This window comes from Emys orbicularis, chromosome 2 (genome assembly GCF_028017835.1).
Source record: "Emys orbicularis isolate rEmyOrb1 chromosome 2, rEmyOrb1.hap1, whole genome shotgun sequence".
NCBI classification, from domain to species: Eukaryota; Metazoa; Chordata; order Testudines; family Emydidae; genus Emys; species Emys orbicularis.
In genome coordinates this window covers 296343971-296366869 of record NC_088684.1, presented here as the reverse complement: position 1 = coordinate 296366869, position 22899 = coordinate 296343971, and the positions used below count along the sequence as shown (strand labels likewise).

Below are 22899 nucleotides of genomic sequence, written 5' to 3'. Positions count from 1 at the left end.
AGGTTACCAAGTCTGTGGTACCGACCTATCAGGCCTGATCACCACTGAAACCTGTCAGACACATGGCCATACAGATCACAGACAGCACCAGGTGAGCCACCCCTCCAGCCTGGGGACCCCGGGGAGTTACAAAATCAAATCAAGAGGGAGAACGTAGTGGGTGATTTAATACATGACACAGCCTGTCAGAGCACTTAGACACAGTATAACCAACTCCTTCATGGTGGCTGGCTCATGGGGTATTCTGCCATTGAGACAGACATCAGCACCAGGTGTCCTCAGATCCCAGCTCAGTGTCATGAGAGGAAATGGAGCTTATTGGCTTTGAAACAGCCAGACTTCCTAAAAGCATAGTTTCGAAACCAGCCTTCATCCTTCCTGGGGAGATGAAGCATTCTATGCAGTTTACTGGGAGGAGCTCAAGCTTAAAAAAATAATCAGAGATCCTGTCTGCTCTGTGGGAACATAAGATCCCTGGGCACTGGTACAAATGCAGCAGCTGCTGCACTTCGTCCTAGGGGTGGCTGCATTTCAGTGGTACAGTGTGTCGACATCTCTGAAGCCCGATAATCCATGTTGAAAAATGCCATGCAGGTCAAATAGTATTTGCCACCACAGTAACCACCACTCTACCCAGTGTCCAGACACCATGCTGCACGCTCCAGGAGATTCAAAGTAAGGTCACTGCTCTCCCGTACATGATGCAAAGTCGCACAGTGCATTCGTATAGCGGGTTACTTTGTCCCCAAGAGACAGACGTGCCAACTGATGTATAGCTACTGATGCGATCTCAAGAGACTTGGGAACGTCACCCCCTTTTTATTATATGGCCACGCTTTACACACAAATCCACTTGCTTGGCTCACTCTTGTTATGACTCTGCGATATGCAGACCCAAAAGTTACCAGGGAGTGCATCCTTTGCTGACAAACTCTTCAGATCTTCTTGCAGTCTCAGTGAATCCCAGACAGGGGTCTCTCGGTAGCTTATACCAGCCCTGGGCACATGGCAGCTGCACACTAACGGCAATAGGGTTTACCCTGGGCTGCCTCAGGGTAAAAAAGCTCAGAGAGCAGATCCAATACAAAGGAGTTGATGGCACATTCACACGGGTGCTTTCAGGCATTGCTGACCTCAATTTTGTGGCTGTTTCACCACCTGGACCCAGAAGACAGTGCTCTCAGCCAGCGCAATACAAGGATCAAGGGCTGGTTTTGCCAAGTACCTTCAGTGCCCATAGAGAAAGACAGGATGCCAGCCCCTTGCAGGAGCCAGCCCTATTTTATGGGTCTGATCTGCTTTGGCAAAGGGTCCAGGCTTCACCTGCTCTTTCCCCATCTTCCAAAACCCCAGGCAAGGGAGAAAGTAAAGCAGCACCTACCTGGCTCTCCATGGGCATCGATCTGGAGCACAAGGTCAGCGATCAGCTCAAGGTCGAGGACACATTCATCATCTGATTGCTGAGAAACACGGGAGGATATGTAAATACCAAGGTAGCGGCAGTGACCCAATGGGCTGGGTAGAGGGGTGCTACACGCCCCACAGCATCCCCCTAAGATGGCAAACACCTTTAATAAGAGACATGGGCTAGTAGTCTGATCACAGCACTATGAGCCAAGAACTCCAGGAGCTTGAATTTAGGCTCAGACTCATTTTGGTCACAACCTCTGCTGTACAGTGAGGATACCACCTCCCTTCCCCCATCTGTGAGCGTCTACACGTATTTGAAAATATCAGCATTACGTATTAAATGGTCACCATCAGCTTATTTAAATCATGGCTTTTGATGGGGGCAGGAGGGTGCTACGTGAGAATGGGACGTCAGTGAATCAATTGGGCCGCACGAGGCAGCAGCTTTTCTTTGCGAGTGAGAAAGAGAGCGCACCCAAGGAGTGGGGCAGGCATCTGGAGTGGTAAAGGCCTTTTAAGAGGATAACAGAACCAGAAAGAGTAATGCACTGGGGGGGGGGGGGGGGAGGGAGGGGAGGAGGAGATTGGACACACCCCAGAAGCCAACAAATATTATGAAGAATCTATACATAGGGACGTGTTCCAGGGGGACAGAGTTCAGGAAAATAGGCCCAAGCTGCAGCATGTATCCAAGGCCAGAACTATCTCAAAGCATTCAAGTGCAGGCCAACCCATAGGGAGTTAACATTTCATTACAAAGGAGCCACTGCCAAGGAGTTTAGAGCCAAGTCTGAGATCTGATTCAGATTTTAGATGAAGGTCATAAATGGGATCTAACCAAACCTAATGGGAACCTCAGGAGGTCTGGGCTGGAATTAAAACTTTGCCAACAGCTGGCAACGCAAACCCAGCAGCACTGGGCTAGCGCAGAAGAAGTGCAGCAGGAAGGAACTAGCCCCAGCCCAAATCTCTTTTCACCGCTAGCCATCCCCGGGGTTAGTGCCATAGACAGAGAAACAAATCAGAGTGTGTGCTGCACGCTCACCTTCACCTCGTAGTGCCGGTGTCTGTGCCGGCCCAGCTTGGCCAGGATCTCTTCCAGGTAATATTCCTTCACTGGGTACATGAAACCTGGCACCTTGACCACGGGGCAGTCCCCAAAGTACTGCGAGAAGCGCTGGTTGTCCCCTGTGGCGCTCATCAGGACCAGGCGCAGGTCGGGGTTGAGCTTCTGGATGCCCTTCAGCAGGATAAGCAGGAAGTCGGTGTTGACGTCCCGCTCGTGGACCTCGTCCACAATCACATGGCTGACCCCCTCCAGGCTGGGGTTCCCCTGCAGCTTTCGCAGGAGGATGCCCACCGTGCAGAAGAGCAGGGCTCCTCCCCTGGCTGGCGGTTTGCTCTCCAGCCGCACCTGGTAACCCACGTTCTTCCTCATGTTGGGACCCAGCTCCTGCGCAACCCGCTGGGCGACCGAGATGGCGCTGATCCTCCTCGGCTGGGTGATCACCACGTTGCAGCGGGCACCGCGCCCCTCCAGGATGTAACGCTCCAGCAGCAGCTGAGGGATCCGGGTGGTTTTCCCACAGCCAGTGTCTCCTGCTATTACCACCACAGGATTCTGCTCAATGGCCGACAAGATGGTGTCCTTGTGAGGATCCACAGGCAGCTGGTGGCTTTCCAGCCACGATGAACCCCATCTCTTCCAAAGGGCCAGGAGGTTCTGGCTAAGGCGCACCTCCTCCCCCTCCGACATGGGCGTGTAGGTCTTCCCTGTGATGGCATCACTGATAGCACCAGACTCCTTACTCAGGTTCATCATGTCGTCAGCAATCCGAGGCCTGGATTCCCTTGAGTCCACCGGGTACTGAGGGAGGAGGAGAAAATTGGCACAGACAGATGCTTAACTTTGAAGCAGCTCCTTAGAACACAGAACGCCAGGAGGGCATGTTGCGGGGTCAGAGCTGGGGACCAGCAGGCAGGATGCTGGCTTTGGCACCGACTGCATGGCCAGGAGCAAGTCGCAACCTGTCCTTTGGGTAATTCAACTTCTAAATTCTCATTTTGTAAAGACTCAGCTCAGAACATAACCTCAAACCATCCCCTTTGCTTGGCACACCAGCCCTCAGCTAGCCCTCTATGCTTGCCTCATTCCAAACCTCGTTTGGAGCACTCAATCCATTCAACAAAGATTTCAGAGCCCTGATAACTGACCCTCCATGAAGTGCCCAAGACAGAACAGAGAAACTGCAGCATCATGTAGTGGTCACCCAGCCTGCCTGCCTTCCACCCCCATACAATCCAATGCCAGAAATAGGGTAAGTGCCCCAGGGCAGGGGCCAGGCCTTACATGAACAGTGCTTTAGGTGCTGTGAAATAACCCTATCCCCTCAGGCAGTCAGGCCAGCTGCTGTTCAGTTATACACAGCAACACGACAGCTTGTGGCAAGAAATGAATCTCAGATCCCATGGAAAGCACAAGGGGATTTTAGGGAGCAGAACGCAGTTCCTCAGGTCAGGACTTGGCCAGAACATGCCTATACAGGTTTAAAGGACTACAGACGTTTTAGAGCGCACAAGTCAGGATCTCAGGAGTCTTACCCAAACAATGGCACTTCCAGCAGCCCAGCGCTTCCCAGAAACAGGCCAGGACACTGATGCTGTACGGACTGCAGAGTACCACCATCTACTGGATACTGGACAACCACCCGAGACCAGCCTCTGTCCTAGTGGAAGTGGGCACAACTCCCACTGATTTCAGCATCCCAGCCTGGCTCTGGGTTGAGAACCGAGACTTCTTGGTAAAGTGCCTTGTGTAACCAGCACCTACTGCTCTAGGACCCTTACAAAAGTTGCGCCCAACATTTAATGCATTCAGTGCCATGAGAGAAAAATCCCCATGGGCCATCTACAAATACTCGCAGCTGCTTATCGTAAGCCAAGTAAATGAAGCAGAGATCACCGTGTAGTTTGTTAAGCCCGCCTGTGCTAAGACAGCGGTCACTACCCTGAGTGATTTGTGAACAAGCCAGTCCCACACCCGAGATCCCCGGCTTGGGGGATCACCAAAGCAGCTCTCTCAGTACACAGCTGACCACAGCCAGCTCACTGAGTCGATACGCTATCGGATGACACCTGTGGCTCGGCTGGTTCAGGGACAGGGAACCTAGCCGCCCCCTTTGCCCCGAGGTGGCCCTACGACACGTGAATAAGTCTTACGTGGTTCAGGTAGTTCTCGATCTTACGCAGGGTGGCCTCAGGGACTTTGATGTGGCAGGGTCTCCTCTGATTCTCGCCCAGCTCCCTGAGGGACGTCATGTTGTACATGGCATGGCTCAGTGGGTTGTTGTTCTTGTCCACTAAGCCAAGGCTCTGGAAAGGAGGGAGACAAACGGGGACAGTAAACATGAAACAGTGTCTGGGGGGTGGGAAGGGAACACAGCACAGATGAGAATTAAGTCAGCATTTTCAGAGCCAGACTAGCTTTGACTGCAAGAGCCATTCTCTTCATCTAGCTTAGCTTCTCCCTGCCCAGCCACTGAGAGCCCCTTCCCCAAAGGAAGGTGGTGTGCAAGGAAGGTCCAGTCTCCCTGCCCAGGAAGGTCCCAACCCCAACAATTCCTGCCTTCACCAGGGCAGGAGGCTGAGACCCGGGGGAACCCTACAGGATCTTCCCTGCTGTGAAATACACACACTGGAGCCCAGCGCTGTCCCTGCCACCAATGCCAATGGAGAAATTCGCCAAGGAAGATTCAGATCAGAGGAATGGCATAGGCAGTAATTTCCAGTAGGACCCACTTACAAGAGCCTCTTACTGGCATTTCCACAAACTTCAGTAGATAGCTGACCAGGAATAGTCTTTCCTGCCTGCCCTCTCCCCATTGATTTTGGAGCCAGGTAATTCCCCATGAAGAAAGCTAGGAGAACAGACTGGTCAGTCTGACCCACCTGAAGGAGCAGGGAGCCAGCCTACCCTGTCTGGAGGCAGCGAGGTGGCTGAAAAGACAGACCCACCACTCGCAGGTTGATCTTTACACATCACTTTGCCGATGGGCCAAATCCCCCATCAGCGCCATGGAGGTTCACGATCTGTTTCCCAACTCCATTGCTGTGCCCCTGCACAGAGTCCTAAGGCATCAGCCTAGAGACAAGGACAATTATCTGACCCCAGGCTTACCCATGGAGTCAACTCTAGGTGGCAGCAGGGAACGCAGACTGAGTCACAGAAACAGCAGCAGCCTTAGGTCTCGGAGGCTCAGCCTGGCCCCCCGAATAGGACAGTTCTGGTACGAACAGTGTCCGTTCACAGCAGGCTGGATAGTGCCTGCATGGAAGAGATGCTGTGATAGGAGCCACATCAAGATTTGCTACCAGACACATGCCACTCACCTTCAACTTCTGACAGGCCAGTGCTGCTGCTTTGTTCTCGGCCTCAACCTTGCGGCGGCCCTTGGCAGCGAAGGTCATCGGGCAGGGCCAGCGCAGAGTGAGCTTGCAGATCTTAGTCTTGGTGCCCACCGTACGGAACTGCATGAATTCCTGAAAGAGAGACAGGCAGCTTGTGAGGGAAAAAGGCTGGTTTATTCAGAGGGAGCCTCTGAAAAGTTTACTAGGCTATATTACCTAAACAGCAGGGCAGTTTTACATGTAAGATTTTAACTCAGTACCTTCTGGAATAGAATCACAGAAAAGTAGGGCTTGAAGAGACCTCAAAAGATCGTCTAGCCCAGGTCCTGCCTCAGCACAGGGAACAAGTAAACCTAGAGCATCCTTGACAGGCGTTTGTCCAACCTGTTCTTAAAAACCCCCAGTGACGGGGAGTCCACAACCTGCCTTGAAAGCCTGTTCCAGAGCATAACTATCCTTATTGTGAGAATTTTTTCCTAAATATCCAACCTAAACCTTCCTTGCTGCAGATTAAGCCCATTACTTCTTGCCCTACCTTCAGTGGACATGGAGAACAGTTGATCACCATCCTCTTTATATCAGCCCTTAACATGTTTGAAAACTTATCCGGTCATCCCTCAGTCATCTTTTCTCAAGACTAAACATGCCAGTTTTTTAACCTTTCCTTGTGGGTCAGGTTTTCCACGTCATTCCTGAAGTGCGGCACCCAGAACTGGGCACTGTGCTCCAGCTGAGGCCTCACCAGTACCGAGCAGAGTGGGCAAATTACTTCCCGTGTCTTACATATGACACACCTTTAATACACCCCAGAATTATATTAGCCTTTTTCACAACTACATCACATTGATGGCTCATATTCAGTTTGTGATCCACTATAATCCACAGATCCTTTTCAGCAGTACTATCACCAAGCCAGTTATTCCCCAGTTTGTGGTTTTTTGCATCTGATTTTTCCTTCCTAAATGAAGTACTTTGCACTTAGAGAGACAAGGTGGGTGAGGTAATATCTTTCACTGGACCAGCTTCTGTTGGTGAGAGAGACAAACTTCCTAATATGCTGGGACCAACTCAGCTACAACTATACTGCATATGTACTTTGCACTTGTCTTTATTGAACTTCATTTTATTGATTTCAGACCAATTCTCCAATTTGTCAAAAAGTCATTTTGAATTATAATAATAATAAATAATAATAATAATAATTAATGGAGATATCCCATCTCCTAGAACTGGAAGGGACCTTGAAAGGTCATCGAGTCCAGCCCTCTGCCTTCACTAGCAGGGCCAAGTACTGATTTTGCCCCAGATCCCCAAGTGGCCCCCTCAAGGATTGAACTCACAACCCTGGGTTTAGCAGGCCAATGCTCAAACCACTGAGCTATCCCTCTAATCCTGTCCTCCAAAGTGCTTGCAACCCCTCCCAGCTTCATGTCATCTGCAAATTTTATAAGCACATTCTCTACTCCATTATCCAAGGCATTAATTAAAGTATTGAGTGGTACTGGACCCAGGACAGAACCATGTGGGTCCCCAGCAGATATGTCCTCTGAGTTAGATAGCAAACCACTGAGTACAGTCATTCAATCAGTTATTCACCCACCTGACAGTATTTTCATATAGACCACATTTCCTTAGATTGCTTATGAGAATGTCATGTGAGACGGTGTGAAAAACCTTACTAAAATCAAGGTATTTCACATGCATTGCTTTCCCCCATACACTAAGCCAGTAGTTTATATAGCAGCATCCACGTAGTCAGAGGTGACGTGTGCTAAACCCCTTCCCCTGAGAGCTCACATACTAAAGGCTTGGTCAGTACCAAGACAAGACATAACAAACAGGCTGCTGTGTGGAGCACTTCGTGGAAGGAGGGAGTTAGAAGGTGAAAGATACAAGGGGCAAAGCTTGTCAAACTTTTTTTCAGCGTGTGCAGGGCACAACAAAGTCTGAAAAGGAGGTGGGTGAAGCGCTCAGAGGAAGGAGAAGGAAAGCAGAGATGTAGGCAGGAGTGGAGTTCTGGACAAATTTGACCACCAATGAACATTACAAAATTCTCAGAATAAAGGATATGGCTCTGGCTGGCTGCACAAATTAAGGGGGCTTGCAGCACAATTCACCCCAGCAAAAACACAAACCCACATATAACAGCTTCTCGTTTGAGTAACAACACTCCCACTCCCACTGCTTCTCCTGAGGGACTCTTCCGCAAGTCTCACTGTCAATAAGGTTTTCCTGTTCTTCAGCCTAATTTCAGCCCATCACTATCTAGCCAGCCCTTGGAGAACCCCAAAGAATTCTTCTCCTTCCCTGAAATCTACACCCTTTCAATCACTGCAGCCCATCCTTCCCAGCCGCTGAAAGGCAAATTCCCAACCAGAGGAGATGGGAGAGGCTATTTGAACAGCAACTCACCTTGACTGTGGAGGAAGAGGTTGCAATCTGAATCACCTGGGCCAGAAGGTTTTTGGGTAGAGGGAACTGGGTCAGAGCCTTGATGGCATTGTTGTCATCTGTCATTTCAACAGAGGCCCCTCCCCTGCAAGATGGAAAGTAAAACAGTTCAGGTACGTAAAAAAACAAACAAATCTCTCTTCTCCCCAATTCTATTTGTGCTCAGACCCTTCCCCCTCCAGCTTCTTTGCCATAGCCTAAAATCGAGTAATTAAAGAATACAATGTGAGTACAGGAGATTACGGAGTTAATTAGCAATGGAGGGTTTGCAGCCAACTGGGTAGAGTGTACCATTACACTGCGTTACAGAACTCAGAATGAAGACAATCGCTTTAGCCAATGGAACCTCCAAGTCAGAATTCTAGCTTCTACTGAAAGTAACTGTCGTCCCAAATATTTACAGTTGCAATGCAAACTGGAATACAGGAATGGCTTTTACTACTTCTTTAGGAGACAAAGTCAATTTTGAAGTATTTCCCCTCTTGTCCCAAATTGTTTCCCTTTAAAAAAATTGAAATACAGGTCCTGACTTGTCCTTCTCCTGGAGGACACTGGCAAGGTTTAAAAAGACTGCCAAATTTAAGTGTGGCTTTTGGAGATGACAAACTCTGCGGGCCAAGAATCATAGAATCATAGACTATTTGGGTTGGAAGGGACCTCAGGAGGTCATCTAGTCCAACCCCCTGCTCAAAGCAGGACCAAGCTCCAGACAGATTTTTGCCCCAGATCCCTAAATGGCCCCCTCAAGGATTGAACTCACAACCCTGGGTTTAGCAGGCCAATGCTTAAACCCAACAGATCTACGAGGCTGACCATGAGTAAAACTGGGGCAATTGCCTGTCAGAAGAACAGGAGTCCAGAAAAGAACCCCACGCCTCTAGTGCTGACCTAGGTATGAAAGCAGGCAGACCCACCATGGAGTGGCACAGCATGCGTGGCATCCTCATGGAGCCTGGCACAGGAGCTTTATGTTCAGACTCTGCTGAAGTCCTCTGTGTGCTCACTATGTTGTGGGCAGCGAGAGGTCAACTTTGAGGTCTATGGGGATATATCAGCCAGTGCACGGACCCTTTTCTCACTATTCCCCTGCTTTAGTGAGCTTGTCGGAACATGATTTTACCTCATGTCTCTAGCTGGGGTCCGAGCTTCGTTCTGTGCCATAGACAGGTAATCAGTAACATCAATCGTGTCTTCTTCCAGCTCCCCTTCCTCCAATTCCCCCTCCTCTAGCTCCCCTTCCTCCAGCTCCTCTCTTCTCATCGCTTTAGGCATCCTGCCTTGCTCCATGGACTGGATGGAGTCATCTGGTTCCACCCGTCTCCAACAAGTCGACAAGTCAGCCAGAGATGGTCCAGACTTGGAACGCCATCTGCTTTCGGGGCACCACTTGTCCTCTGGGCAGCCAAGCTGGTCAGCGAGGATTCGGTACTTTGCAGCATCAAACAGCTCGTTCCTGGGCCCTAACAACCCCCAGCCCTGAATGAAAGAGTCACACACGGTTAGACAGCTGTAGGGAGCTAGCAGGACTGGGCAACTTCTAAAGCAGAGTGGGACCATGCTTGGTCCGAAGGGAGAAACGCAGAGATGAATCCCTTGCGTCCAGGAGAGTGAAAGGAAGCTGAAAAGGGACTTGCATACTTTCAAAAAGAATATTCCTCCTGTACCTATTTATAGTCACTCCTTAAAAGGGAAATGCTGACTTCTCTTTCGATCACATACAGTGGTTTGGTATCATGCCGTTGCTTACAAAGGCTGGGCCAGTGCATGCTGGTTTGTTATACAGCAGACACGATCTGTTTGGTGTTTTAAAACACTGAATCCCCCCCCCCCCCCCCCGCAACACAACACAGGCTACACTAACTTTTCTAGACTCCTCTTTTCTCTCCCAGAACAGACAATATTGATTCACATAGTAAAAACTTCACATTTACTTCAAAGAACAAAAATATTTGGGACATCCCACCAAACGCACCACTGGGGCTCTTGTTAGGGACAATGTTAATTGTTCACGTCCTCCTCTTTCACAAAAGTAAGACGTTTACCTTTGAGTGACAGATGCTGGTGTTTCTGAGTTTTGTAACATACAAGACTTCAAAACTTGTCTGTGCCTGGAACTACAAAGCGCTCCCAACTGCTGTTCGGGTAATTACTAATTGCAAGATGTACTAGATGTGCAAGATTACTAATTGCCTATGTACCCACATACAGGTGCAGGGACACCCATGGCAACACACACCTTGCTTTTCTTTACTGTGACATTTCAAAGAGCTTTGGCAACATTCGTTCATTTAGCCTCACAACACCCCTATTAGACAGGACAGTATTATTTTGTACTGTGGTAGAGCCTTGAGATCCAAATCCCTGATTTGGGGCCCCACATATTACATACTCATATAACAAAGACAGTCCTCGGCCCTAAGCAGATAGTACCATCTGTTTACTTGGATGGCAAACTATTTATTTATTATGGATAGCACCGGAATCACCACCTTTATCTAAAGTTGCCCAATGCTTCCTATTATAAAACCCTTGTTTTCAGTTGGGTAAAGCTCTGCTAAACTAACCATTCAGGCTGAAATTTTCTGTGCCAAATGCATGCATTGGGTTGAACTGTTTTGAAAAATTGCAGCAAAAATGGTTCAGCTGCTTCTGAGAACACAGTTGAGGTAAAATATATCTTCCTCCCTCCCCATGATAAAAAAAATTCTTACAACCATTTCATTGAGAAGCTTTAGCTTTTCATAGCTTCTATGCTTCTCATACTGCACAGTAAGTAAGGTCTAGGGCTGCACACTGAACAATAATGATAACACAAAATATTCCATCGCTACTCATTCAATGAGCACCATCCAACCTGTGCACTGAATGAGGCAGGGATCCTGTGGAAAAAGAATCTGTGATCATGTAATTAAAGACGGCATCATAATCCATATGCATAAAGGGGCCAAATTAAGGGTTGCATAGGCAACCTTAATTCTGTCATTTCCTAACCTTTGAGTGCCTGGCTTTGCAACCATATTGCTCTTTTAATTTTTGGAAGCAATTAGATTTAAATTCTGGGGGGAGCTGCAGCGACCCCTGTATTTAGGTTGCTTAATAGCACATAGGTCAGTACTGTCCCCATTTTACAGACGAGGAAACAAAGGAACAGAGAGGTGACGCAACTTGCTCGAGGTCACAGCAAAATCAACTGCAGGGCTGGGACTAGCACCTAGAACCCCGCCTTCCAGGGTGGTTCTCTAGCCACTAGACCCTGCTCCCTCCCAAACAGCTCCCAATAGAACTTTATATTGTCCGACAGCGAGAGCTTCTCAGTGAAGAACACACAGGGACAGCATTAGGTGCACCCATCTCTCCCAAGAGTGATGAGCTTTGGTTGGAGATTGAGGACAACAAAGGACATAATGGAGAAGTAACTCAAGGCTGTTAATGAATTCAGACAGCCTACTTGCTTGGCCATGGGGGCAAGTGGGCGTGCAAGCTCAGTTGCATCCAGCCACTGCCAGCCAACAGTGGGGCTGCCTCCATTCCTGACTAGAAGACAAAACAACTGAGAAAACGGAGGAGGAAAGAGCTTTAAATAAGCCAGAGGTCAAACAGCCATTAAGGTAGGCCAGCAAGTTCAGAGGCCTCTTCCTGACTCTTGGCAGGGATGGGGGGGAGGGGGGAAGAAGAAGAGGAGAGGAACAGTAGCTCACCTTGAAGAGCTGGCATGCAGCAGCTGCAGCCTGCCTCTCAGCATCGATCTTTTTGGTCCCATAGCCTTCCACTTCCACATTCTTAGGCCATTTTATGTGCAGAGTGACTTTCTGAAAAGAAAAGAAGAGCAGTGAAGTGAGAGACAGTGCAGAACCCAAGCCCTCTCCTCCTAGTGCTTGGGCGACCTCTCTGAATGCCAGGCAAGAGAAAGGTTTAATAAATATCACTAAGCAGCACTTATTTTCAGCTAGTACTTTTCAGTAGAGGATCTCAAAGGGCTTTTCATTTAGCCTCTTTTTACAGATGTGACAGCTGAAGCCCAGAGAAGTGAAGTGACTTGCCCGCAATCACATAGTAGGTCAGTGGCAAAACTAAGATTAGAACTCAGGTCTGACTCCTAGCACGCTGCCCTATGCACATGCTGCCTCCCTGCTGAAAGAAGCCAACTACAGCAAACTAGTTATGTCAAATAATCATCCTTCCACAAACAGGGTGGGTTAGAGATGGAGATTGGGTTTTTACATGCATATTAAATGTGCTGAGATGAAGAACCAGACGGAAGGGGGAGTATATTTGAAACACATACTATTGTGCAATAAACCATTTAGAATTGCAATAGTGCTTCAGACGTGTATATTAAAAATCACTTACAACTCTGAGTATTCCTGGCTCTTTGCCACCCACATGTACAAGCACTCCTCCCACAGCCAGAGGTTAATAATGGAATTACCTTTTTTCTTGGCCCGTTAGTGTGGATATACACCAGTTTGTCTCTTGCATGAGAGATCCCCAGGGCTCTTCCAATCACACTGTTGAGCAAGTTTTTCGGCTGTGGAAATTCTTTCAACAAGTCTCTGGAATCTGAAAGAACAATGGAAAAAGTGAATGCCGTTTTAATACGTGTATAGTCCTGTTTAAAGGAGCTAAAGCATGTTATAAACGCTTATCTCACTGAAGTGCTGTAAGGTCTAATATTATCCCTGTTTTACAGATGGGGAACTGGAGGCAGAAAGTGCTTCGCCCATGGTCTTGCAATGTGTCGGTGGAACAGAATCCAGAAACCCTGAAGTCCCCTGGGCTCTCAGCACTGGAGGACACTCCATTACCAACACACCAACAGCTATTCTGGTCTGGATTTCAGGAGAAGTCAGGCAGCTATGTTTACTTATTCCACTTTCAAAAAACCTGAAAATATTCTACTCAGATTGCCTCGTGGTTGGAACTGTTGGTTTCGTGACTCAAGGACACACCACGAAGACCAATCTAGAAACACTTTATGTTGTACAAACAAGTTTTATAAGCTTTGAGATGAATGAAAACATTTCCACGATAAAAAAAAAAATCTAATTGAAATCCATTTCTTTGGATGCAAACATTCCCTTGAAGTGTTCAGAACCTAAACAGTGCGGCACTGGGCTAGCCCCTGAAGCTAGAAAATGAAATGAAATAAGTGAAACTAATTGTTTTAATTGACTTGAGACAAATGCAACCCCCCTGGCATCCCAACTCAAAAAAACTCCAACCGAACACCAATTGTAAAATGGCAAAAAGGTTATTGAGCAATAACTGCATTTTGAACAGATTGTTAGTACAAACCCAAATACTTGGGATGCACATACCCCCTCAATGCCAAGTCAATGGCCTCTAGAAAGTAGGGCCTTGAAGAAATGCACTGTGGGATCTAGATACATGGTGGGAGGTTATTTAAGGAGCTGTGGCTCCCTAACTCCACCACAGCTGCTGTCCTCTTAATTTAAGTTTAGCAGGAGGGCTCAAAGAAGAGGGAAAGGGAAGTGGGGATCTAAACTGAATCTGCTCAGAGAACCAGTTACTGGTATGGGACCTCTCCTTGGAGTTTGTCAGCACAGACCTCCACTTAACTTGCACTAACAGCAACTAAGGAGGTGGGTCTGAGGAGAACTGGTTAAAGATTGCAGAGCTGCTTACCCATATGTCCCAACTGCTAAGATGAGTAACGTGTCATATGTTCATGCAGCACACACGTAGCCGTTTAGCAGATTTCAGTAACAGAAACATTCCCCAGTTATTCTAGAGGCCCCTTAATGAACCTTTGCAAGTCACCTTTAAGGCATAGGCGTCTTTCATGGAAGGTTTACAACTCTCCAGAAAGATCTGCTGAATTTCCTCTGGTCAGTCAGATTTCATCAATACATTACAATCCTTGTTGCTAAAAGTCAGGGATTTCAGATAATGAGAGAAAGAATCAGCTGTTCAGCTACCAACACAAAGGCTCGGAGATATGTGAACAAGAAGTGATCTGTTCTAGTCAGAGCTATTAATCTCACTCACACTCTGTGCTGTTTAGTTTTGCTGAGAGCTCTTGGTAGCAGAGATATTGAGGGAAGACACATGGGAACTCCTGACTCCAAGCCAAGAGGACAGCATCTGTCAAGAAATTGATTTGCTGCTACCTCTGAAGTATAGATAAAGGCATTTTCTCTTCAGGCAGAAATATTTATTGAAGGAGTTGCCTCTGAAGTGACCAGACAGTATCATTTACAGGCATATCTGAACATTGTTCACCACAGAAGAGTGTCTCCTGGATCTTCTGGGAGATCACTGACAGAGTCTATGTTGTACTGTGGCAGATATACTATCCTTAACCAACTCTGCAGGGCTTTCGTGTAGAGCCTGGCAAATAGTATCATACAGGTATAAGAAGCCACAAAAATTATATTACACGGGAAGGCTTTTGGAGACCACCGACCTCCCATATCCTGGATTCTGTCCTCTGGCAAATAGAAAGATGCTGATCTAGAGTCCAGAACAATCCCTGTGACTCCTTCTAATTTTCTAGCCTTATCCTGCAGCCCAGAGACAGGAAATGTGCCCTCGCTGTCTGTAGAGTCAACTGGGTTCTTGTGGAGCTGTGCTTTCAGAATCCAGGCAAGGAGAGACTTGGATTCCTCTATGTTTTACATGGGCTACCACTTCTGCCAGGCACTTACCTGGTCAAGGCCCCTGGAACCATAGAGAACTACATACAGAGTACTCTGTACTGTTAATCTCTTATTTTGGGGGGGATTGGGCGGGGGGGGGGGGGGAGAGAGAGAGAGAAAGAGAAAATGGTCTCAACCTAAAAGGATGCCTCAAACTGACCTTGTATAATTAGGGAAGGGATAATGAAAGCTAACATCACTGTCTGATGTACTTGTTCAATTTTGTTAGCTACAATTTGCAATGGTGCCTTTTCTTAGGAAAAACTAATGTGAAAAAACCCCTCTCCCTGATATTTCTAAAAGAACCTCCTCTCTCACTTCGAGCAGAAAGAAGGCTACTTCACTCAATACAGTCCCATGACAGGGGTCCATGAAGAGAGGGGAGGGTTGGTAGGTGGCATGGGGTAACCTTTTCTAACAATCCTCTAACACTAATACTCTGTCTACAATAATCCCATTCTTAGGGGGAAAAGGAGAGAAACAATTCACAATCACCCCCACTAAACCCACTTTGTAGATGATGATGATGAGTTACGTGGACTGCCATTAACAAGAGCATGTATTTTTGGTCTCTGATTGCCTCTGCTTTGAGAAACAGGACTGCTTCTGAGGAAATCTGTGATAAGGAGCAGACAAAAGATGAGGAGGACCTTGTCACAGGTATCTACGAAGAACAGACATTTTAGTATCTACGAAGAACAGACGTTTTATATAATGACACCAAGGATTTTGAGATGGATCTGTAGTCAACTTCAGTGTTTAATCCATCTGGGAGCAAAGGAGAATGGTTCCTCCAAATGGCAAAATCCTCCATTTTGGCTTGTAGATCAAGATCTGAATTTCCAGCTGAGCAACAATGTATGCTTCATAGCTACAGAATGTGTAGCACCCAAGGAGTCACCCCAATAATCATTTTACATCCTCAATTCCAGAACTGAAATGGCCTAATCCCATGTGGAGAAGACATGCATCACCAGAAGTATTTGAAGATGCAAACCTGAATTCCCAAGTTGCAGTGAGTGTGGTTTCCTCCTGGGCAGACTGAATTTCTTGGCACCTTCCTCCAAAAGCAGGATGACTTATCTCTCTGAGACTTCTTACCTTGTCCTTCCACCACAATCAGACTTTTCCAGTGTTGGGCCCAGTGTGTAGCCTTGGTGAGATCTTCCATGGTGCACGGTTCCTCCAGGAGCCAGCAGACCAACAGATATCCCACGATTTGTGTTTTGATGCAGTCATGTGTCTGGGTTGTTGGAACAGCCCCACTTCTGCATATTGACTTTTGACTTGCCAACTCTTGTTCAGAGGTGATTTAAACATTTCCAGGTCGACCAATCTTTCTCCGTGCCTCCAGGAAGGCGTTCAGCAACATCACTGTGCATTTTGACATCCTCATCAAGTATTTCAAGCCATGTGCACCACATTTCCAGTCATGTACCCATCAGTGATTTTAAAGCAGTTCTGTAGCAGTTAGGAAGCTTTTCTGTGATTGCAGTTGGCTAACTGCTGCAGTGGGACCATGTAGCGGATGTCACCTACCACTACAGTCTCTGTGACTGTCAAGACTAGAGGCCCTGATTGCAGATAGGTTAAAAGGTAGTCAAAACCCGGTTGAGAGAGTTGGTACCTGGTATCCCCAAGATAGATGAAATGGACGCTGGTTTTAGTCTTTAGTCCCTAGCAGGCCACATCTGTAGAGAGAGAAAGTCTTCCCTTCTTGGACAGTAGACAAGTCAAGGTGGGTTGTAAAAAGCACTCAGCACTGGCCTAACTCTAGAAGACAGTGGGAATTTTACCATTGACTTCAATGGGAGCAGAGTAAGGCCAACATCAAGTGCTTTTGAAAATCTCATCCATAGCACCTAAGACTATCAGCCTCAGCAAATCCAGGAAATGCCAAAAATTGTTAAGTGGAGAGACTGAATGGCCTACATTCTTATGTGGGGAATAACAAAAGACTGTTAGGTTGATCTTGACTGTTCATACCTTCCTCCATATCCTCTTCCTCAGAAAGAGGCTGGAAATGAGCAACAGAGATATGGAGGAAGACCAAGGTCCATAAAAATTAAGGAAACCTGATGGAGAATGCCCCCAAAGCATCAGACATGTGCAAGGATGAAAAGCTTGTGGCCCGCCAACACCCACTCATGTAGATAATTACAGTAGGACCTTTCTTGCTACAGGACTACACACCAGAGTTCTCAGGCTGGACTCCACTACAAATATTTACAATACAGCATCACCCAGTAGGATAGGCACAATACAAATAAAAGACTGTGCAGTCCCTGCCCTAAAGTGCTTACAATCTAAGTATGACAGCAATAACCCTTAGAACTAGGGTAGATCATCTCAAATTGGAGAACCACAAACGACAACTAGTGAGGCAAATCTGTGTAGCTGCAGAGAGGAAGGAAAAGATTCCTTATTGCTGCAAAACAAAATTCATATGGATTTCAGTAACAGACACAGAAAAGACCTCAGATCAGAGATGCATTTTCAATATCTGTAGTGGTTTCACCAGATGTCAGTGCCAAGGTACCTGGATAAATTGAGCCTGAAGACACCAACCTGACAGTGGAAGGCTTGGGACCTGCCTCCATAAGAAATACCTCAAAGTGACTTTCATGCTCCCTATGGGCTCAAGTAATAGTCACAGAGATGGAGCTCAGGCTTTCAGGGAGCCCTTAAAGACACCTTACATGTTGAATGAGGCAGACCTTTTATTCTTTCAGTGAGCATCCTGAAACCATCTCAACCACTGGAGAACTCAATAGAAGGCAATGAGGAAGAAGAGACTCCAGCAATCTGCCCCAGCTTTATCTGAATCACTGTCATCACTGTCAAAGTCTGCCTGTAACACCCAAGCAGCATTCTGGTTGGCTGGTTGGGCTTTTTGATGTCACAAAGTAGGCCAGCTCCCAACAGTGTACAGCCAAGATCTCACTGAAACACAAAAAGACTGCAATACTTATTATGTTAAATGGGCATTGGGGAAAAATTAAGGGAAGCACAAAGACAGGGCATCTGGGGATGGATGAAGAAGGTGGTAGTTGTCTGGAGGAAAATGGGGTGCTAAAGGAGAAAAAATTAGTTTACAATGTCTCCTCTCCCTGTGAGTCAAACTGCCCTTTCAGAAGCAGTTTGGGGTGGGGTGGGATTGTTTCAGTTCTAACATTTTCACTGGAAAACAGATTAAATTGGTAGCTGTTCAACAGGCCACTTTATATGCAAGAGCTGAAAGCTGTTAGGTCATAAACTGCTAAAGTATAGTGGGGCTTTTGAGGGGAAAGGGAAGTAAGTGACCAATTAGAGACAAAGAAGGGTTAAAAAAATGAAAATATTTGAGATAGAGGTACACTTCTACCCTGATATAACGTGACCCGATATATAACATGCCCCGATATAACACGAATTCGGATATAACGCAGTAAAGCAGTGCTCCGGGGGGGGGGGGGGGGGGGGCGCCTGCCGCACTCTGGCAGATCAAAGCAAGTTTGATATAACGCACTTTCACCTATAACGCGGTAAGATTTTTTGGCTCCCGAGAACAGCGTTATATCGGGGTAGAGGTGTATTTATATAACTTTTTTCCTACTATTTTTTCTTATCCTTTTAGTAGGAACTAATTTCCATAGTGGAAGCTCACAGACATAAGCCCAACCAAAACACACACTATATTTAAAAAAAAATGAATGTACACGTAAACCATCATAGGACAGCAATAAGCCTTCCAGGACACTTCTTGGGTAGATGAAGGCTCTCAGCCTTTGGCATTATACCTCACAAAGCATCTGTGCACTAGTAGCTTAATATCATACCTGTAGTAAGCCTGTCATGGCTTATTACTATATTTGCAAACATCCTTGAAAGAGACACAACCTTTTTTAAAAGGGTATCCGAGGTTTTAACTAGATAATTGAAAGGTGTAAAGGCTTTTTTAAAATGTGTGAGATTTTAAGTGCACAATTAAGTCAGCCCTGAATGGGATAAGGACATTAAGAGGGAAACAAATTGTAACTCAAGTGAGCGTCTGCTACACACTGAAGGATGATATTCAGAGAGGAATCCCCAGCAGGCTCTAACAAACAGTTTCCCATATGTAATTTATGGAAGTTGTTACACATAGGAATTTATGGTAAACAGGAATTTTTAACATCCAGCTTACTTTTTACATTTCATTTGGTTTGGACAGAGACATTAGCTAGTCAAAGATGCCAGCCTGCCAGCGCTACAGACTGAAGTCTTCTGCCCTCAAAACAGGGACAGTATGGGCAGTGGCAGGGAAATCTACCTACACACTGTCCTAGCTCTCTGTACAGATAGGAGAGGACGTTTCCTCTCCACAGCCTGTTCAGTTAACCCCTCAGCAGATGCCAAAGAGAGGACCATTTATTAGGATATTTTCATTTCACATAGGCTAAACCAGAAGGCTGAGAGATGCAAAGGCTTTCAGTCATGCCCAGTCTGGACCAGATTCAAACAAGTGACCTTGAGGTAAAAGGATATGGAGCCTTTCACCACTCTCCTGAGAATCCAATCCACCCTGTTTGTAAATCAGAGGCAGAGAACAGAATGAATGTTCATAATACTGAGAGATTCACATTCAGGAAGCCCAGAACCATCCTAATCTTTATTAAAGACATGCTTCAGGAACCACCACCACCATCCCAAGTGCTCCACAGTTATCCAAGTAGCCAGGCCCAGGACTCGTTGTTGATCAGCACCTGCAGTTTCACACCCGTGTTGGTGGTCACAATGGGAAAGGAGATGGGGCCCTAGAAAGCACCGCCATCTGCCACTTTACCTGCGGAAGCAGCAGTAGGAGAGGGACAGGACAGGGCAGGAGGGCCCACTCACCCGTTCGTCTCCCTCGTTCCAGATTCCAGTCAGGAATCCCTGCCCTGCAGGGTCACCCCAGGCCCCACGAGTCTCTCTGCAGCGATCACACCAAGCACCAGCTCCCCCCTGCGCTTCAGCGGGCCCCGAGACCCACGGATGGCAGAGGGCGCCCTGTCCCGTCCACCCCATCCCTTCCCGGCAGAGGTCTGAACTCCCTCGCCGGGGCTGTGCCGCGCAGTGCGGGGCCCGTCGCCTGGGCCTACCCGCCCTCAAGTTAGAAAGAAGCCGGCCGGCCGGCGAGCTCAGGGAGGAGGGATGTGCTGCGCTCGCACACGGCCCCCAGCACTGGGGAGAGGGGGCCTCGCTCCCGCTCCCCCCCATTCCCTGGGGGGCAGAATCTGCCGCCGCCGCCGCCCCCATGGCGGAAGCGGGGCCGCTGCCTTTGTCGCCCTCCCACCCCCGCCTCAGGGGAAGAGCCGCCGGCCCATGCGGAGGGCGCTCACCCTTCACCATTGCGCCGGCTTCTCCCGCTCCGTCCGCCCCCGGCTCCTGTTCCGCCCCGGGCTCGAACTCTCTCAGGGGGCCGCCCGCGCACAGGCTCCGCGTGGCGCCGCCCGCTTCCACCAGCCCCGCCCGGCGGTAGCGCCGCGGCCCGGAAGCGCCACTCACCAGCGCCAGCAGGAGCCGCCTGGGCGCCGCCATCTTGCAAGACCACCCACTACCGGTTTCAGGCCGGGCAGGGACAACGACGGGGGCGCGGCCTGCGCAAGGAGGAACCACCTGAACGCAGCGGCCCCTAGCGAGGAGACCGGAGCATTGCGGACAAGGAGGAGCTTGAGCACAGGAGCTGCTGGGAGCGGTCCTGCCTCCACACCCTTGCCCTCTAGCGAACAGCCTCCCCCCTTACCGGACACCCCCTTTCGCTCCGCCGCCCCCGTTTTATAGTAACTTACCCATTCACATTCAACGGTGGTTCTGTGGTCTTCCTGCAATTGATACTGTCCACTCATCCCCTACCCACTCCCCCTTGGGAAGGTGCATTGCAAAGGCCGAGAAGTAAATAGGGCTAGAAAGCAAGGGATCCCTCTCCCTGGTACAGGGGCTCTCTCCACGTCAAAGTTGAGGGAAAGGGCAGAATGGGGGAAGTGTGCACTGGTCCTGCCCATACCTGTTCTGAGGTTAAACAAAGAACTTCAAGCTCCAGGCCAGGTATGCCAGTAATTTAAATAGTAGTACCTTCCCCCCACCCCTTTTTATTTTTAAAGTATAGTCATATTTACATCCGACATTGTATAAATATCATTTAGCCTGCTGCTCCCCCTTGAGTGCCCTTAGGTAGCAAATCTACTCTTTGTTTTATCTCGGGCTCACATGCATATCAGCCAGAAGCAACATAAGAGAAATTAAGCCTATTTATACATGTAAGATATTATAGCTTTTGAGGTGAGGACCTCAAAGCACTTTCTGAGCCTCGCAACAACCCCTTAAAGATTAGCATTACACAATTTTTACCAATGAGGAAACTGACCCACAGAGATGTTTATGATTCACTTGCTCAAACCAGAACAAGATAGTGCAGTGCTGCGAATGGTATCCAGATATTCCGACTTCTACTCCCCTGATCTTTTAAATATGTTAAAGGGGCACCACCAACTTTAAAAAAAAATCAGAAGTGATATTTTTTTAAACTATTACAAATTTGAAGAGTAGAAGACAAAAATGCATTTGCTAACACCTTGTGTATATTTTCACCATTTCGCCAACATAGCTGAGTCATATTCTCCCTTTTTCCCCCCCAGATTTTTCACATAGTAATGAGACCACATTTAAAAAACAACAACCAACCAAACAAAAAAGCAAGCAAGCAAACAGGAAGATCTGACTTCAAGAACTACACCAATCAGCAGGGAAAGTTCAGGAGCAGGTTTAGTACCTGAAAGTAATTTAAAAGAAAAAAAAAAAAAGAGATACATACTGACCATACTTCAAGTTTGCAGTGTCTCAGTTGCAATCAAACTTCATTATTTTACTAACACTTTAAATACTAACATTTGAGAATTAAAAAATACTTATTTATATTGTTCACTGTTTGCATTTTTCTCACCTTGAAAAAAATTAAATTTGGTCAGTTTTAACAATTAAATGTTTTGAGCATAAAGTTCTTAATACTGTAACATATGGATGTCAACTACCCTACCACTGAAGGGATGCTTTAATCCTCCCACCCCCCATCAGAATTCTTTTTTAAAATGGTCAAAATATTTATATACACCTTAACTTTTATTAAGTCTATTTATAATGTATGCACTTTGGGCTACAATTAAATTGAGAGTGCCTCTTTACAGTAGTGAGATCTATTTATTTGTTAGTTTAAATGTCATTTATTAATCAGTAAATACTTTGTAAACCAAGATTTTACATTGGTTAAAATGTATAAAAAATCATTAAGAGGAATAAGGCTTTCAACAAATATCAGGAGAGAAAAAAAATAATATCAGGAGGGAGATAAAATAAGAAATTTAACTTTTACATTTTTCATGCAGAGGGCAGATTTTTAAAAGATGTCTAAAGAGTTAAGTTAGGAAAACCCCATATAAAAGACTTTTAACAAAGAACAGATAAAGGTGTATTTGGAAGATCTGAACACACGCTAAATCACTTGTCTCAGAGGATGTGCATCTTAGGGTATTAAGCAAATTGGTACTTACTGTACCAATGACAAATATTTCTGAAAAATCAGGCAACCAGAGCGGCACTGGAAAAAAATGGCAGTACAGAATTTCAAAAAAGAAAATTTAAATGATGCTGGCAGATTATCCCATAAGTCTATCCCCAATATAATAATTAAACAAATATTGAGAAAAGTAGGACTAGAGGATGACAACCATAAGCAATACATGGCATTGGTTCCTACAGAACAAATCTTGCCAGACAAGTTGCCCAAATTAAGGAAATTCAGTAGATGCAAATGATTTGATACTAAACCCCATGAACTCTATCTTGAAAAATTATTTCAAATTGGTTTAGATAGAAATCGTTAATTGGAAGTAAAACTTCTGGGGGAAATAAAAAGTGTGTGTGTAGAGGGGATTAATGTTAAATGCCAATGTATCCAGTTTATTTATTTATTTAA

The 22899-nt window shown here is 46.8% G+C and overlaps 1 protein-coding gene across 1 annotated transcript in view; it reads right to left on the bottom strand.

Moving 5' to 3' along the window:
• The window catches only part of DHX30 (DExH-box helicase 30), a 29323-nt gene extending 9023 nt beyond the window's left edge, over nt 1–20300 (bottom strand). Inside the window, exons 1-9 of the mRNA XM_065399188.1 lie at nt 20270–20300; nt 12698–12828; nt 11967–12077; nt 9389–9744; nt 8230–8353; nt 5800–5949; nt 4630–4782; nt 2462–3277; nt 1382–1460 (exon numbers count right to left, since the gene is read on the bottom strand). Of these exons, the coding sequence (XP_065255260.1) occupies nt 1382–1460; nt 2462–3277; nt 4630–4782; nt 5800–5949; nt 8230–8353; nt 9389–9744; nt 11967–12077; nt 12698–12828; nt 20270–20279 (1930 nt within the window). The 5' untranslated portion in view covers nt 20280–20300. The remainder of the gene's footprint in view (nt 1–1381; nt 1461–2461; nt 3278–4629; nt 4783–5799; nt 5950–8229; nt 8354–9388; nt 9745–11966; nt 12078–12697; nt 12829–20269) is intronic.
• Nucleotides 20301–22899: the final 2599 nt, after the last annotated feature.